The sequence below is a fragment of the Panthera uncia genome (assembly GCF_023721935.1).
Source record: "Panthera uncia isolate 11264 chromosome A1 unlocalized genomic scaffold, Puncia_PCG_1.0 HiC_scaffold_17, whole genome shotgun sequence".
NCBI classification, from domain to species: domain Eukaryota; kingdom Metazoa; phylum Chordata; class Mammalia; order Carnivora; family Felidae; genus Panthera; species Panthera uncia.
In genome coordinates, this window is record NW_026057577.1 from 60,219,454 (window position 1) to 60,239,054 (window position 19,601).

At 33.6% G+C, this 19,601-nt stretch overlaps 1 protein-coding gene across 7 annotated transcripts in view; it reads right to left on the bottom strand.

Moving 5' to 3' along the window:
* The window catches only part of SSBP2 (single stranded DNA binding protein 2), a 314,003-nt gene that overhangs the window by 191,451 nt on the left and 102,951 nt on the right, over positions 1-19,601 (bottom strand). For 4 of the 7 annotated variants that reach the window (XM_049649739.1, XM_049649744.1, XM_049649740.1 and 1 more), the window contains one exon: positions 10,405-10,489. In XM_049649739.1, coding sequence (XP_049505696.1) covers positions 10,405-10,489 — 85 coding nt within the window. Of the gene's footprint in view, positions 1-10,404; positions 10,490-17,255; positions 17,380-19,601 lie in introns of all 7 variants that reach the window. The other 3 variants (XM_049649742.1, XM_049649741.1, XM_049649743.1) reach the window with 1 other exon arrangement.

Consider the following 19,601-nt stretch of genomic DNA (forward strand, 5'->3'; position numbering starts at 1 on the left):
GGGAGGCAGAGGATCCGAAGCAAGAGAGCTCGATGTGGCACTCAAGCTCACAAATTGTGAGCCCAGGCCTCAATTCTTAACTCACCTTTTTTCTCTCATTATTAAACCCATTCTTATAGCTGAATACACTTTCTCTATGTTCTTCCTTCCAAATTTCAGATTTCTGCTAATGGCATCACAAAGTCCATCGGTAGTGTTGACTACAAATTTAAAAAATTTTTATGTCTTCCTTGATTCTTACAACTCTTCTTTATTATCCTTCATTTTCATCTTTCATTTTCAATTTCAATTGCTGCTACCCTCATTCGAAGGCTTTTCAGCTCTTACCAAGACTGTTAGGAAAGCCTCTCCCCAGTTTTCACCTTTAGTCCTTTCCCTTTCTTCAGTTCCTCTCACACAATGCCCTCATATTAATCGTTCTAAAATATAATTTACTATTTTTTGAATATGCTCAAAAAATGATTCTCCATTGCAGGCATAACAAAAGTTTCATCTAGTATAGTTGAAATAGTTTTCAGTGAATATTTGGAAAACCTGAGTTTTCCTCACAAAACCTTGCTCAACTTTTAAACAATGGCATATCATTTACTTCTCTGGGTACCAAATTCCCTATCTAGTAAAATAAGTAGGTTGGACCAAATAAGCATTTTGAAACTCTTTTATTTTAAATTGTTGGACTGTTTTGGGTTCTGACACTGGCAATATATAAAAAATAAAGAGACACAGAGATAGAGAGACAGAGATGCTTATTTGAGAGTCTTACCAAGAACCCATAAGGAAGAGTTCTTGAACCCTGCAGGGGGTAAAGGAAGACAGATGCAGAAACAGCTGTGAAAGGCTGTTGTGACATGATAAAGACTTGAACTTAAGCGTCTGCAGTGAGATTAGAGAGGAGAAGACATGCATAAGGAATGTTTAGGCAATAGATTTGACTGGTTTGGATGACTAGTCAAGGACAAAGGAGAACAATCACCGGGATTAAAAAAAGATTCATTTATGGCACGCGTAATGACTTAAATGGAGATTCATTCCATTTAATTAGACAGAGAAAATTGAAAGAAATGGGAAAGGAGAACTAAACTGCTTCAGTTAAAACAGAAGAGGCCAAGAGCCTCTCCTCTAGGGTGTTCTCTTCCTTCTCACCTCTAGGCCAAGAGTCTGGGAAACTCAACATAAAAGCAATGACAGGATAATTTCATAGTGTTCTCACAGTTTTAAAATTTTACTATCTGTTAGCTAAGCATTAATCCTGTGTTTGATTTTTCTACTCCATAGTCAAACAGCTCTGCTTACTATTCCCTAAATACACCTTATATTTTTCCAATGTCAACCTGTTTCTCTGATATACCCTCACACACATCTCTTCTCATCCAAATCCTAGTTGTCATTCAAAAGTCAGTGCACATTCAGATTATTTAAACTCATACAGTATAACAGGTATTATCTATATTATACTCATAACAACTAACTCATGATATATAGTTCATATACCTGTCCAAATTATGAATCCCTAGAGAGAGAAATATTTATGTCTCTGCCTCTTACACAGCCTCAAAGTAACTTGTATATAAATGGGTTCTCAAAAAAGAGTTAATAAAGAAATGACAGAATGATTCTAAGTTATATCTACCAAAATCACTCGTCTCAGTGATAATTCTGCATAGAATTACACTGATGAATAGTTGTACACCTTTCTTCTTTAAAAATCTAGATATTTTAATGTATCACTATTTATCTATCTATCTATCTATCTATCTATTTATTTATTTATTTATTATTGAGAGAGAGCGAGCAAGCAGGGGAAAGGGGCAGAGGGAGAGAGACAGAACCCAAAGTATACTTCATGCACAGCACAGAGCCCGATGCAGGGCTCAGTCCCACAACCCTGGGATCATGATCTAAGCTGAAATCAAGAGTCAGATGCTCAACTGACTGAGCCACCCAGGCATTCCAAAATACCACACATTTTAAAGTTAAAGTTTGACTTTCATAAGTAAAATCATAAAAACCACTTAAAAAATATCTGTACCTTCTTTTTGAAGAGATGGTGACAATTTCCTTTTAGAAAGTTCAAAGATTCAGAAGTTAGCACCTAAACTTTGACAACTGACAACATCTATCTACTGTGGCTGGCTGCAAATAACTCCCTGTATTATAATAGTAGTTGTTTGTGGTTTTAAACCCAAGAGACAGAGTAAAGTATCAGGTCATATTTATGTGTGTGTGTGTGGGGGGGGGGGGGGTTGGGGAAGCCCTTTATACTCAAAATAAATGGAATCAAATTTATAAATATTTCATGAAGTCTGAAAATAGATAACACATTCTTATTCATACAAAATAGCATGTCACATCATTATAGCCCTGCCCATTAATTCTTGGCTAAGTAACTAATTTTTTTTAATTTCTAGTATATATTCAAAGATACAACACCTAAATTTGTGAGGCACTTATTTTTTTACAAAAGAGATGTGGACCCCTAACCTCACTACCAATGCCCACAAAATCCAAGAAATACAATAATAATTAAAAACTAGATTGGGGTAAATTACACATGATTTTTTCCAGTATTTTTAATTTTTTGCCCTCTTATCAAAGGGAAAAGGAATAAAAACAAGGTAAGACTTTCATAAAGTTGTATTAAGTTGTCTACAAAATACAGCAATTTTGGGGAGGACTTTTTTTGTTGTTGTGTAAAGATTTAATTTTTAAGTAACTGCTACACCCAACATGAGGCTGGAACTCACAATCCCAAGACCAAGAGTCACACACTCTACCAACTGAGTTGGCCAGATGCCCCCCAAAATATACCAATTTTAAATCAAGTTGTGTAACATATAAACAGAAAACAAAGTGGCTACAGAAATATTACACTACAAATCTAAAGTATTTAGACACATTTTGTTTTTCCTTTTAAAAACCTCTAAAATAACTTATTTCATATGACTTTTAAATTTATGAATTTCATATCTCTAATAGTACATTAGAATTATGTATTATTTTTGAAAGAGTATCCTATTTCTATCAGTTTTGCTTTTATGTTATTACTCTATGGCAACATAATCACAGGTAGTATAATATCAGCATTAAAAATAGTAAAGAAGGGGCACCTGGGTGGCTCAGTCAGTTAAGTGTCTGACTTCAGCTCAGGTCATGATCCCGTGCTTAGTGGATTCAAGCCCCAAATCAGGCTCTGTCCTGACAGCATGGAGCGTACTTGGAATTTTCTGTCTCTCTCTCTCTCTCTCTCTCTCTCCCTCTCTGCCCCTTCCCTGCTTATGCTCTCTGTTTCAAAATAAATAAACATCTAAAAAAAAAAAGATGAAATTCCTTTAAACCATATACTTTGAAAAAATATTTTTCACAATGAAACAAGCTGTCAATAAAGTCATACTTATGTTTATCTCTTTTCCATATTAGTTTCTCCATTTATTTCTTTAAGGATTTTGTAGTATCTATCTAATGCTAGAAATTATGGTGTAAATTTTTTTTAAGTTTATTTATTTATTTTGAGGGGGTGTAGGGGCTGACAGAGAGGGAGAGAGAGAATCCCAAGCAGGTTCCCCATTGTCAGCACTGAGCTCAATGCCAGGCTTGACTCAGGGCTTAATCTCATGAACCATGAGACCATTACCTGAGCCGAAATCAAGAGTCCGACGCTTAACCAACTGAGCCACCCATGTTATAAAATATTTTTAAGTAGAATTCTTCCAAAATGCCTATACTTTTTTTGCTTGTCTCCTATTATTCATGTCTTCTATCAAATGACTGACATAACATATTGCCCTACAGGAAATCCCCAGGATCAAAAGAAATAAGAAACATAGCTGATATAGTTATCTGCAGTACTTTGAAGCCACCCAGAAGCATTCCTAGGCACAGTGACAAGCTGGGATTACAGACACACAGATACCACATGTAAAGTGGTAGACGTGCTTCTTCAAATGGACACAGCTTACACAAAAACACACACAAAAAAATAAACACCTTATGCTAGAAAGAATATAAGGTGGTTTATAAAGTTTACACATTGCAAAAGAAATTAAACTAGATCCTATCAGAAATGAAAACAATGGTAGAAACAAGACAGCATATAAGGTGAAAAGTGAACCTGTTGAGGTGAACAAATGCGTATATACTGACTGATAAACATTAATACACACCTACAACAGTTTTTATTATCTTAATGGATTTTAAAGGTAAGTTTATGTGTTCCTATCCTATTGAGAACTCTCGTTTAGGGGTGCCTGGGTGGCTCAGGTGGCTAAGCATCCGACTGTGGCTCAGGTCATGATCTCACAGTTCGTGAGTTTAAGCACCCCATGAGGCTCTGTGCTGACAGCTCAGAGCCTGGAGCCTGCTTCAGGTTCTGTGCCTCCCTCTCTCCCTGCCCCTCCTCCACCCATGTTCTGACACTCTCTCTTTCTCAAAAAAAAAAAAAAAAAAAAAAAAAAAAAAAAAACATTAAAAAAACAACAACTCTACTTTACACTGTGTAGGAGAATTATAGCCTAATGTGATACATTAATTTGAGCAGGTATTAATTACAGCTACTATACACTGAAAACAACCCCCATCCGATGTTATGTGTACTTGCCATCTCTCTCCATAGTCTTAAATATACATTCTGACTGATCTAACAATCTAAGACTATAATATGTTTCTCCATGTAATTTACTACTTGACATTTCAAACTTCTTGAGAAAAGATCTCTTTCACTAGATGGTAGCCCATGAGAATAGGGATTGTATCTATTTTGTTCACAGCTAGATTCCCTAGTACTGTGCCTCCTGAGATATAAAGGCTTTGCTACCTGCTTTGATTCATTTGTTATGTCTTTACAGATTACTGTCTTATCTAAATTTGTTTTGAAATACAAAATGAATAAAGGTAGTATTAAATGACCTTCCTAAAATTACATATCCAGTTACATTCAACTAAAAAATAACAAAAACTTCTTAGATAATATTTTATTTAATCATTCATTTATATAAACACCACACATTATTTGAACATCTCATGTCAGGCACCATGCCGGGCACAGGGGATGAAAAAGACAAGACAAAGCCTCCTCCCTGAGAAAGCTCACCAATCATTAGAGAAAACATTCCATTATAAAAATCTAATATACAGGAATATCAGGGAGGTACACAGAAGATGTTATCATAGCAAAGGGTGTACTTAACTCTCTGCAATAGTTTTTTTCTTTTTAGAAAAATGTATTTTTTAAATTGAAGTATAACTGATATATAATATATTAGTTTCAGGTGTGCAAAATGGTGATTTGACATTTATATACATTACAAAATGGTTACCATAAGTGTAGTTACTATCTGTCACCACACAAAGTTATTATAAAATTATTGACTATATTCACTATGTTATACTTTCTACAGAAGTATTTTCCTATATAATATGATTATCTGCAAAAACAATTTTCATAAGGTATCAATAAAAACATTATTCTCCTATTGTTTTATTTACATAATATTACATGTTGTGTATCATTTTTTAAAAGTATCCTATCATGACAAACCTATAACATAATCCTTTCTAGAAGTTATAAACATTCTCTTAGGCAAGAATACAAAAATCAGCATCATGTTATCAACAATCACAACTTAAGCCTACAACTTTATCTGAACATTTGAACAACTTAAAACCTCTCCAGTCTACCAGACTTACAGACTACTATATTCTGTTAACATTTATCGAACTATTATTTGACAGACCCCAGGGAAAAACAAACTGAATACTGTGCTCTCCAAGAGCTCATTGTAATAATGTGATTTCATTACCACCACACTAAAGCAATGATATATTTTGGCTCTATCACTGCTTTAGGACAATTAAGGAATCTTCATTCATACCAGAGAACTAAAATTATAATCACTGTATACATTTCTCATTAAGTTTAATAGTATATATTGATACTTTTCTTAGGAAATGAATGAAATTAGAAACGAATTGTTAAATAAAACAACTCTATGTTAATCTGAAGCACAAAAAAAATCTAGTAAATATTAATTAACTCCACGTAAAAGCATTGCCTGTGATTTCAGAGTAAAACAGAAACATACTAATGGGGAGAAAAGAAAAGCTAGTTCAATAAACATTACAAGTTAGCATGTATTAGTTTTAATCATGTGAGGTGATGGCTTACTTTTAATGATAATATTGTAGCATCTAATAATAATTTTACAGCTCAGATAAACCTAGTTTTCACTCAGGATAAAAATTACAGTTCCAAGTTAGTTATCTCCCAGTCATGTGGCAAAATAATGGCTCCATAGTAAAATCTCTATACCCTCTCATATGATAAATTCCTAATTATTTTTTTTTTCAAATTTTTTTTTAACGTTTTTTAATTTTATTTTTGAGACAGAGAGAGACAGAGCATGAACGGGGGAGGGTCAGAGAGAGGGAGACACAGAATCTGAAACAGGCTCCAGGCTCTGAGCTGTCAGCACAGAACCCGACACGGGGCTCGAACTCAAGGACGGCGAGATCATGACCTGAGCCGAAGTCGGATGCTTAACCGACCGAGCCACCCAGGCGCCCCGATAAATTCCTAATTATTAAACTTTCCTCCAGCATTTCTGATCTTATTTTCCACTCCCCTCTAGAAAATCAACAGGTAGACATAACTTCACACTATCTACCATAGCAGAGAAGAAACAGATTTGTTTGGAGATCATCACTGTATTTTCCTGCCATCAGTTCTCAAAGAGGAAGCTTAGCAATACCCGTAAATACATTGGAAAATACTGTGTTTATTCCTTTCTAAAGTTAATTACCTTAGCTATATTTTAATATCTTGCTATTTTAACATTTTTCAAAATTACAAATATAGAAAAAATACAAAATAAATGTATGGCATTTTTATGAAATATTATAAAGCAAGCACATGGTTATTATAAATTAATCATCACCATGGTCAGGCAAAATAGAATTTTGCCAAATATCTCAAAAGCCTTTTCCATGAGCCCCATCCCAATTATAACCTCTTCCCATTTCCCATATTCTAACTTGTATAATAATCATTTCCTTGTGTTTTCTCTTTGTCACCCAAAAGTGCATGCCTGCACACTATTTACTGTTGATTTCCAAATGTGTCATTATTTTACAAATAGCACTGCATATAGATGCTAAATATTTAATACGTTTTAAATATAAATCCAAGAAGATCAAGGTTTTACTCATCTTAAATGTTTTATTTTGTTTTCACTTTTTCTCACAGGAAGTATGAACAGGTAATTTTTTGAGGGAAAGGGTATGAACATTGCATCAATGATCACTTGGCAAATAAAATAATAGAGTGACAAAAATCCATATTCTAAAGAGGTCAAAAAACAACCCCCCCCCAAAAAAAATATTAAAATAAAAGCCAAAAATGTTTCTGGGATAATAATTACCAAAAAAAGAGTTTATTAAAAGTTATACAATGGCCTAAAAGTTACATCTATTCAGTTTATAGATCTCTCCCTCAATATGTGCACATACAAAAAGCAAAGTCTTTCATAAATGCTTACAGCATATAAAAACACAGAACCACCTCAAATATGTGATATTTTACTAAATTAGTTATTTTCTAATTTCGAAGAGACATTGTAAGGTAGTCACTGAAAGGTAAAAGTTTCTCTGTTTTAAAATAAATTTCCCGAATATAAAATTAACTGTAAGTATTTGGAAAATACAGAAAGTATTTTGCATAATCCCAATATCAAAAGGTAATCATTTTTAACATTTTAGCCTATTTTTTAATTAAAAAGATTATTCATTATTCACCTCATTACGCCTCTATCATTTCTTTTAAAAAAGTAGTCTATTTTTCATTATCCATTATCAATCATATAAACAAAGACTATAAAATAACAAGACTATTTTTTAAACATATGAGAATTTATGCATGCAAGTACTTTTTTATTCTAAAGATGAAGCTCTTGAACAAAATATTTTCAGAATGGTCCTTTGAGAGCTACCTTGAAAGGCAGTAGGTATACATATTAATTACTATTACAGAAATGGTCCCATCATGAACTCTAATAAAGAAATACAGAATTCTAGAATTTTGCCACAATCTTATTGTTTGTTCCTATTTCCCATTTTCTTCCCTGAGTCTTTCAAATTTCTATATCTGCACATTAAACATGAATTGTGTTGATTATTTTCAGAAACTATCTACTATTAAGAAGTCAGGAAATCCTACTCATGAAAATTACCATAAAATTATGCTACAAAAAAATGTATTTCTAAAATCCAATTATAACATAAAATTATGTAAGTCAACCTCTTCACAAACCTTCATTTAAAAGACCATTTTGGAGACATAGTATCACTGAAACTAAACTGGCTTAAAGGTATAATAAAAATGCTGCCTAAAATAAATCAAATCTCTTAAAACTAATATTTAAGATAAAATTAGAAAACATCTGATAAAGCATGTGCTAACATTCATAATGAATTATAAAATCCAAATACTTAATTTTTTTCTAAACTACATTTTTTAGGACCAAATTACAGGCTAAGGGATTATTCTTCCTTGAAAATCTATTCTACTTTCAATTGTACTTCTAGCCAATGCTCATGATCAAAAACTTTGGAATTTTAAGTGGGTTTCTAAAGCTAACAAGTGTGAATATTCTCTGAAATACTGAAAATGCCTCATGAATGCAAAATGAATAGGACAATGATGATGAGGATGATGATGAGGAAGAGGTGGAGGAGGAGGCTATGACAATGATGATTTATCTAATGCTTCTAAGACATGCTAAATTAGTTCAGTATTCCCTGTAAGATCTCTATGGTAAACAGTAGGGTGCATTTTTCTATACAATGGAATTTTGAAAAATTATTTACATAATTAATTCCTTAAAATGTAGATTCACAAATATTATTGTCCTTTGGAGCACAATACTGGCACTATCGAATGCCATCTAGTTGTCAAAATTATTGGGTATTTCAAAAATGTTTCCCATGAATGGCAGGTCAAAGCTAGACATGTCTTTTTGGTGTAGGAGATAGATGAGATGCAAGTATCCCACTCTAGCCAGATTCCTTATCATCATCATGGTTGGATCTCTGCTCTACTTTCTGCCATAAATACTGTGTCCTAGATTCTGCCTTACCTGGATTTTCTCTACATTTTCTTTCCATGCAAAAGCATCCGTTTCACTCACTCACCCAAGAGCTATTGTTTGGTACGGAGCAAGCTTTATGAATACAATCAATGTCAGATGAGGCAAGCACAAGCAGTCACTTTAATCAGCTTAGTACACAGTTAAAGTATTACACAGCCCCTGCCAGATGCCCAAACTTTCCCTTCTCTTCAGCCTGCACACTGTTCCTAGTGCTACTTTTAGGGCTGTAATTCTCCTGGCTATTTCAACTCTTTAGTCTGAGATTGAAGTATGTCATTTGGAAGAACAAGGTCTTTTTCCCTTTTGAGTCCTGGTTTTGGTTTTTAAGGCTATTCACACAGAATGATGTCCCCCTTCTACCAAGTAAACAAATAACAAATAACCCTCTGGTTAAGTTTTAGGTAGTTACCATCAGATATCTCCTCAGGTTCCAGCCCCATTTCCACCTCCTCCAAGCTAAGGACATTGGGTTTCCTTCCTCCCAAACTCAAGATGTCCTTCCTTTATGGTCAATTCTACAAACAGTATTTTCCCAGACCCGTCACAATACTATCTTATTCTTAAATGCAATTTTTCCCTAAAAAAAAAATTTTGTTTTTTCCCCTCCTATTTTCTACAATTCTACTTCCTAATACCATCAACTCTCTAAAATCACATTTGCAGTTATTCTAACAAAATTCTCAATATACGTCACTTAGCCAGGGACAATCTACTGTCCTCCACTCAGAATTAAAAAATGAAAAAAAGTTTTAAAAATCACATTTTCATTTTTGCATAGCATCTTTTGCTGTTTCCTTTAATTCACAATAAGTTTTAGTTGTAGAAATTAATTCCGTATAGAGGATAGTTTTGATATGTAACCGAAAGGTATAAAAAAGAAGAAAATAGTATCTTTATGTATTTTTTAAATCTTATGTGCAAAAGAGAAACTTATCATTTGTAGTATTCTCATGACTCCTTTTGTAGAATAAAGAATTACTACTTCATTTTTATAAATCTGAAATTTCACAAATCAGGCATGCTTAAAGGTAAAAAAAATGCGTTTAACAACTTGGAATTAAGACTAACCTTGTATCTTAAGCTTTTCAACAAGACAAACACTCATTTGTATTTCGCTTTAAAGTTATAACTCTAATTTTTAAGAAAAAAATAACACCCAGTTTCTTAAAACCAAAGAAAAAGAATAGATGGTCCAATGAATTTTTCAAGAGTAGTGGTTAAAAAGAAAACTAACAATATAATTTAGTTCAATTAAACATTAACTCACATAATCATGGAAGGCTTTTGCTTCACTTGAATGCTCACATGTTTCCCGTCTTTCTGGAGCTGCACAGTAGAGATCCCAAAATACACTAAAAAAGTAATTATGGTAACATTAAGAAAAGCAGATAACACCAAATGAGAGATCAAAATTCCAAAAATAGAAGACATGTATTACTCTTTCTACAAAATGTGTTTTCTTCTTCAGGACAAATGTTTCTATGAAAGATTTAAATCAAGCAGGGTTCTTCCTGCAATAACATCTTTCAGAAATAGCTATGTTTCAGAAATGCTAAGATTTTTTTCTAAAAAAAATTAAAACATCTTTTAAACTGTCATTTTAAATTATCTGTTTATATAGCTTAAACACATGATTGAAATAATTACAATGCCTTTCACAGCTTCCCCATAAAAACAACAGTAAATAATATCCTAATTTAATCATTAAAGAATAAAGTGACACATTATTTTTTTTCAAGGTAATTTTGTTTTCCAATTACCAGGCCAATATCCTGACCATTTAATCACACTGTTCAAACAAATACATTTTCCTAAAATATTCTCTTTTTTGTCCTTGCAATTACCAAAATAGGTTAGTAATTTTGAAAATTCAAAAAATCCATGGTCTCTTTTTTCCCCTCCTATTCAGAAACAATGGGAATAAGTAAGGTGGAACCGGTTGGGAAAAATAATTATACTGCTTACGAAATTATGTCTCTGATCATCCTTCCATCAATGAAATTAACAATGAGCATGAGCAAAGGATTCAAATTCAGGAAAGCAAGTATCTAGAAACACTGGCAACAAAGGCAATTATACTGATCAACAGAAATCTTTTTTTATTATACATTTCCCACTCTACAGAAATGGAAAATAGACTAATCAATTGGTTAAGAGCACAGGTTTTGGAACAGGACACTTCTCAGAAGCCAGATCTGTAAATTAATTACTAGCTCAAATTGCTTAAACAGATCAGAAACACAATTTCCTCCTTTCTATTAAGGGAATTGTTTCTATAAAATGGGATTGTTGAGAAAATTAAATTATATAACATAAATACAGCATCTAACAGAGTAAGCATATTATCAATAATATAATCAACACTATGATTAGCTTGCATTAAAGTTTAAAATGCATACATATTGTTAGGACTATCAACAATAGCCAAAGTATAGAAAGAGCCCAAATGTCCATCGATGGATGAATGGATAAAGAAGATATGGTGTGCGTGTGTGTGTATGTGTATATATATATATATATATATATATATATATATATACATACACACAATGGAGTATGACTCGGCAATCAAAAAGAATGAAATCTTGCTATTCGCAACTATGTGGATGGAACTAGAGGGTATTATGTTAAGTGAAATTAGTCAGTCAGAGAAAGACAAATATCATATGACTTCACTCATAAGAGGACTTTAAGATACAAAACAGATGAACATAAGGGAAGGGAAGCAAAAATAATATAAAAACAGGGAGGGGGACAAAAACACAAGAGACTCTTAAATATGGAAAACAAACAGAGGGTTACTGGAGGGGTTGTGGGATGGATTAAATGAGTAAGGGGCATTCAGGAATCTACTCCTGAAATCATTGTTGCTGCTACATGCTAACTTAGATATAATTTTTAAAAAATAATTAAATAAAAATTAAAAAAAAAAAAAAAGAACATAGATGGTTAAGTATTGGCATAAAAAAAAGAAAGATAAATTAAACCTGGCCTCTTTGGTTTGACCCTTGGAGACAGCCTGAATCTCTCTCTCCACGGCTAGGAGAAAACATTCTGTAGGCCTTATAACACAACTAGTTCAGTAAAATAAGATTATCTTCAACAGTAAAAAATATGAATGATTGAGTACTGCCATTTAATTTCCTTTGAAGTTTCCACAATAAGCAAGGAAAATAAGGAAAACAATAACGCAATTAAAAGTTGCACTTGGTCTTCTTAGGTCCCTTTTGGGACAAAAAGTATACAAATTATAGATATACAAAGATACAGGTAAAAGTTTTCTGCCTATATCAAGTGTGTTATGAGTTATAGTATATTGTAATTATTATTTCTTATGTTCATGTTATTAAGGAACTTCAAAGCTCTTAAAAAACAAAATTATAATGGTCTTTAAATTGTATTTAAACAGAAAATAATATGTGCAATATTATGACAAACATCTTAATATCTCTTCTTATTCACTAATTTCCTAGCAAATGCTGTAAGAACCCTCTTGGAAATTATTACATTTTTACTTTTAAAATGTTGTCTTACAAAATGGACTGGAAAAAAACTAATAATTTCTTATCAGACTATGTCCTAAAAGTTATTAAATAACTATCAATAAATAATTATTTATACACATATTATTAAATTAAATATTTACCTTGGAACAGTAACACTGCTCTATTTCTATTTTTAAGTTTCCCTTTATGGATTTAATGTAAGGTTAAAAGTTTACAAGATCAAGATGAGGGATAATAAAACAACTTACTAAAATGAGATAACTTTTTATATGGTATTTTTCTGACAATAATACATTACCCATACATGATCTCCTTGAATAAAGTTAAAGAAATACACCCTTTGAAGACATTTACCAAAGGGAGAAATACACAGTTATACAATAATAATTACAGATATTAATACTCCACTCTCAATACTGGACAAAACAACCAGACAAAAGATAAACAAGGAAACAGAAATTAAACAACACAGTAAAGTAACTAGATTTAACAGACATATGCAGAACACTCCACCCAGCAACAACAGCATATACCTTCCTCTCAAGTGCACATGGGACATTTTCCAGAATAGGCCATATGTTAAAGCACACATTAAGTCTCAGTAGATTTGAAAAGATAGATATCATACAAAGTATCTTCTCTGACCACAATGGGATGAAGTTAGAGATCAGTAACAGGAGGAAAGGGGTGACTGGGTGGCTCAGTTGGTTAAGCATCCAACTCTTGATTTCGGCTCAGGTTATGATCACATGCTTTCTAAGTTCAAGCCCCATGTCAGGCTCTGTGCTGTCAGTGCAGAGCCTGATTGGGAGTCTCCCTCTCCCTTTCTCTCTGCCCCTGCCCTAATCACACACACACATTTTCTCTCACAACAAATAAACTTTAAAAAAAGGGAGAGAGACATAGAAGAGACAGAAGACTCAAATTACTAAAGACACCATCAACAAAATATCTGCTAAAACTAAATAAATGGATTCAGTAAAGTTGCTGGATATAAAATCAATACATAAAAATAAGCTGTGTTTCTATAAAGTAACAATGAACTATCAGGCAGCAAAATCAAGACAACAATTCCATTCACAATTGTATCAAAAAAAGTAACATACCCAGGAATAAATTTAACCATATGATCTAGCAATTCTACTTCTCGGTTTATACCCACAAGAACTGAAAGCACAGGGTGCTGGGTGGCTCAGCAGGTTAAGCATTGGAATCTCAGGTCTTGATCTCATGGGATTGTGGGATCGAGCCTTCTGCCCTGCTCCCCGTCAGGGTCTGCGCTAATAGCACAGAGCCAGCTTGGGATTCTTGCTCTTCCTCTTCATTTTTTTTTTTTAAGTTTATTTATTTACTTAGAACAATCTGAGGAGGGGCAGAAAGAGAGAGAGAGAGAGAAAGAGAGAGAGAGAGAGAGAGAGAGAGAATACCAAGCAGGATGCACACTGCCAGCATGGAATGTAATGTGGAGCTCAAACTCACAAACCAGGAGATAAATGACCTGAGCCAAAATCTAGAGTCAGTGGCTTAACTGACTGAGCCACCCTGGTGCCTCTTCTCTCTCTCCCTCTTTCTGCCTCTCCCCTTCTCTCTCTCAAAATAAATAAATAAAAATAAAAACTTAGAAAAAAATTGAAAGCAGGGGCGCCTGAGTGGCTCTGTTGGTTAAGTGGCTGACTTTGGCTCAAGTCATGATCTCACAGTTTGTGGTGGAGCTCAGAGCCTGGAGCCTACTTCGGATTCTGTGTCTTCCTCTCTGTCTCTGCCCCTCCCTAACTTGCGCTCTGTCATTCTCTCTCAAAAATAAATAAAATGTTAAAAAAATTTTTTTTAATTGAAAGCAGAGTCTCAAAGAGATATTTATACACGTAGGTTCATAGCAGCATTACTCACAATAGCTAAAATATGGAAGCAACCCAGGTGCCCATTGATGGTTAAGTAGACATACTATATAAATACAATGGAAAATTACTCAGCCTTTAAAAGGAAGGAAATTCTAACATATGCTACAATACAGATGAACCACAAGGACACTGTGCTAAGTGAAGCTACTCTCTAAAAGACAAATACTACATGATTTTACTTATATGAGGTACTTACAGTAGCCAAAAATCATAAAGAAAGAAAGCAGAATGGTGGTTGACAGGGGATGGAAGAGTGGGGAATGAATGGAGAGTTATTGTTTAATGGATATAGAGTTTCAATTTCACAAAATAAACGAGTTATGGAGATAGATGGTGGTGAAGACTACACAACATTATGAATATATTTAATACCACTGAACTGTACACTTAAAAATGGTTACGATGATGAATTTTATGTTTTGTGTATTTGGCCACAATTTGAAAAAAATGAGGAAAAAAAAAGTATCCTGGCCAGCCCTGTTTTAGGTACCATTTTACAGTGATTAAAACAAATATTAATTCTTTCTGTGTATTCGCAATCTCTATTCCATCACTTCAAAGACCATACAGCTAAGGAGACCACCAGAAACCTATGAGATACTAATAATAAAGAATACTCATCATAAAAATAAGGTAAATTTTCAATTTATAAACCCTATTCATTAGGAGTTTCATAATTAAAGTAAAATATGTTACAAAATTCTAAGTATAAAATGAATTTAAAAATTAAATACAAATTTATTTTTAGTGTTATGATATTCATGTTAAACACATTTCATCTATTTTATAAGTATTTATATGTTCTTACCTAAGAAGTCATCACAAATGGGAAAGATATTTCAAAAGTTTACCTTTTCTAGAAAATCCAACCCATGTTTTGCACTAGTTTATCTGATTCATAGAGTATATTGTGACTGCTACAATATCATTGCAATATTTGAGAAGAATTAGTTATAATCATAACAACAACAACAAAGCTGCATGATGATCAAAATGTGAGTTCACATTCTGCAATTATTCCATGCTTGGTTTTGTGGGACAGTAGATAAATCACTTACCTAATTTAGAAAATAACAAGCTTAAAATGAGAAGACCTCTATAAACCCTTCATAAATTAACATTTTAAACTACGATTTTCTCCTATTAATATTTCAAGTGTATATTAACTCATAATCTATGCAATATGCTATGTCATATGCTTCACAGAGGAAAAAAGAAGATATAAAATTCATGGCATATATGTGACCATGGATCCAAAACTAGTGATGAGTTGAATTGAAAATTGAGACTCAATTTCCTAAAGCACCCAAATACAACCCAATGTGGAAGTTACTTCTCATATATTATTAAAATTTTACAATACTCTGGGCAAAGACTTTTGGCTGATATTATAATATGACATTTACCATATGAAAATGTGGACGTATGTCCTAGAGGAAAAATTAGGCTTTTTAAGTAGGTAAGAGTCATAGCAATACTTGATTTGTTCTTAGCTGGAGGAATTTCATTAATTACTTTAGTAAGCTTTTCTGATGACCCACAGAACTGGTTCCTTGTTTCCCATGAGGGCCAAGGGTAGAAAATTCTGGACTTCTATAGACACAGACTTCCCTTAACAACCATAAATGCTAGCGGCTAAGGAGCTTTTCAAATCTTTACAGATCATCTATTAAGCTGGACATGAAAATATTATCCTTGAAATGCGGTGGATTCATCATCATGAGTAATGGTTGAGATTTACACAGTCTCTTTGTTCCTATGCAGAAACAAGTGAAAAATAAGTATTTTACAAATGAAGAGGTTAGAGACCAACTACAGGAATCAAAACCTGCAAAGTATTAAAATCTTTGTTCTTGTACCATTTGTAATTATTAAAATTTTCCCCACATAAATCAAAGGAAAACATAAGATTTCCAAATTGAGGATTCTTCAACACTAATACATTAACTGTTTTTCTTCTATTCTGAGGATGTGAGTGGAGATGACTTCACTAGCTGTCAATATCTCTAAGGAATAAGGAATGCAAAATGGTTGTCAGAAAAGTCTACAAGGGTGAATAATCATGTCAGAAGTGTCCAGAAGATGGGATGCTAACATAATTATATAACCTTAATCCACTGGCCACATTCGGGACTACCTGAAAATAAAAATTAAAAGAAGAAAAGAACACAGGGGAAATTTTTTTTTTCTAAGGAGCATGCCATGTTACTTTAATTTCAAATTGTTAATAGCTAAGGAAGTTATTTCTCTTTGACCCAAAAATGTATTTTAAATGACTCTTAGATCCTCATAATCTATACTGAAGAAAACTATTCATAACACTAAAGAGGGTTTTATGTAAAATATACATGTACCTGCTAATCATCTTCGATGAAGAGCATGAAGACATACATGCAATGTCTTATTCCAAAGCATTATTTAATAGTTTACAAAACGCAAGAATTACATTTTGTCCCACTGCCATCATTCTCACAATACTCTTGGGTTAATTATAAATTAATAGTTTAAAGTATCATTAAAATAGCTTATGTGCTAAATTCAAGCATCATATATTAAGCATCATACATTCAGCGTTTAATCCTCCCATTATTATGCCTGTTTTATCAACGAGGGAGCCAAAGCTTAAAAAGGTTAAATAATTTGCCTAGGGGTCACACAGTTGGTTAGTGGCAGAGCTGGGCTTGAACTTTTTCATTCTTACATTATTTTACCTCTAATGTGAGTATGGTATGAAGAGTTTTCATTTCAAGATGGCTCATGCTGATTATGGGCAAGTTTATGCAGCTCTGGCAGGCCAAGCAGCATCAGCTGTTACAAGTGTAGTAGATACCTGTCCTAGATAAGACAGCAAACACTTTGTTATCCTACCTTTGACTCTCATACTCCAACTCATTTCCTGAGTATCCTATGGCAACCACCCCCTCACCCTACATGCAGCTGCCAGTGATGTATAGATGCCTCAATATAGACCAGACTCAGAAGAGACAACTTTTCTGAGTCCCATTATGTACTGTCTAGAATTAGCCACTCAGGATGTTCAAAAGGGAACTGTAATTAATGTCTTATTAATAGTGGGCCACTAAATTCTTCTCTGTGTTTAAGAAATATCATCTGTTACTGAGATGAGCACTGGTTACAATTCAGGAAATTTCAGCTCTAATTCTAAATCTGACCTTGAGAAAATAGTTTCCTTCCATTAGCTTCTTTATGGAAAAAGAGAGAAAACAGTATCTGTTAATGTATTTTATAGGCTTTTGTACAGATACAAGAGATGGTATATGCAAAAGTACTTTTAAAAGAAGAATAAAGGTACTAAAAAATACATATTCTAGAAAAGTCTCAAAACTAGTATGGCAAGAGAAGAAGTTTTCCTATTAACAGAGTAAAATTTGCCTCAGTTTCCTTTCTAATCCTTTGTTTTTAGTGGAAAATTCCATCATTTATTTATAGTATCTTCTCGCCACCAAATTTTCCTATTTTTTTACATTTTTTTTGCTCCCAGGAACATTTTGCTATTTCTTTTTAGCCTAATCACCTCTGTTTTATTTCTCTCTTGCAATACTTTTTACTCCCTTCTCACCAGATTATACTCCTATTTTAGTTGTCACCTGCACTATCTTATATTGCTGTTTAACTTTTTTTCTTTTTTTAGTTTTTATTTAAATTCCAGCTAGTTACCATACAATGTAATACTAATTTCAGGTGTACAATATAGTGATTCAACACTTCCATACAACACCCAGTGCTCATCACAAGTGCCCTCCTTTATCCCCATCATCTATTTCACCCATTCCCCACCCTATGTTAACTCAATTCAAAAAGTTATGCCATGCCTATTACAGGAGAGACATGTGACATGAGTAAGAATTAGTCTGCCAATGATAATTATTATACCATTCAGGTGACCAGTTGACTAATTCAAGCTACTGTTTTTACATGGGTACTTGGTTATTCTTAGCTATACCTGATATTCATCCATTAGACTCTAAAATCATTAGAGTGTTAGCATACTGTTAAGATTTGACTTCTCACTCCCAGGTGAAAGAAACTGAGTTCTCATGATAATCTTAGCTGTTCGTTTATTTTCTCTGTGATATCATATATAGTTATTTCAGTATATAAATACATGGAAACAAAGTTATTTCAAAAGGTGTTTTATATATAAAATTAAATAAGAATAAGGCATACTTCCTGCCATTAAAACATTAAATAAAGAAGACTTAAATTTAAATTACACAAACTGAGGAGGTCCTGGGTGGCTCAGTTGGCTGAGCTGGCTGAGCATCCCATTCCTGATTTGGGCTCAGGTCACTGATTCCAGGGCTGTGGGTTGAAGCCCAGAGTCAGGCTCCAAGCTCAGCTCAGGGGAGATATTCATTCATTCATTCATTCATTCATTCTCTCTCTCTCTCTCTCTCTCTCTCTCTCTCTCTCTCCCCCCTCCCCCTGCCAGCATTCACACTCTCTCTCTAAAATAAAATAAAAAGTCAGTATTTTAAAAAGTAAATAAATAAATTATACACATTGACAAGGCTATTGGGGCACCTGGGTGACTCAGTCAGTTAAGAGACCGACTCTTGGTATCAGCTCAGGTCATGATCTCACGGTTCACGGGTTAGATGCCCACATCTATCTCCACACTGACAGCGTAGAGCCTGCTTGGGATTCTCTCTCTCCCTCTCTCTCTCTGCCCCTCCCCTGCTTGCTCTCCCTGTCTCTCTCTCAAAATAAATAAATAAACTTAAAATAAAAAAATAAATTTAGGGGCACCTGGGTGGCTCAGTTGGTTAAGCGTCCAACTCTTGGTTTCAGCTCAGGTCATGATCTCATGGTTCATGGGTTCAAGCCCCACGTCAGGCTCTGTGCTGACAGCATGGACCCTGCCTGGGATTCTGTCTCCCTCTCTCTCTGCCCCTCCCCTGCTGTCTCTCTCTCTCTCTCAAAAATAAATAAACATTAAAAAAAAATTTTTTTTTTAAATTTAAAAACTAAAATGTTAGGTCGTGTTCTCTTGTTAATCTGAAAACTACATATGCCACCACACACTTCGGCTACTC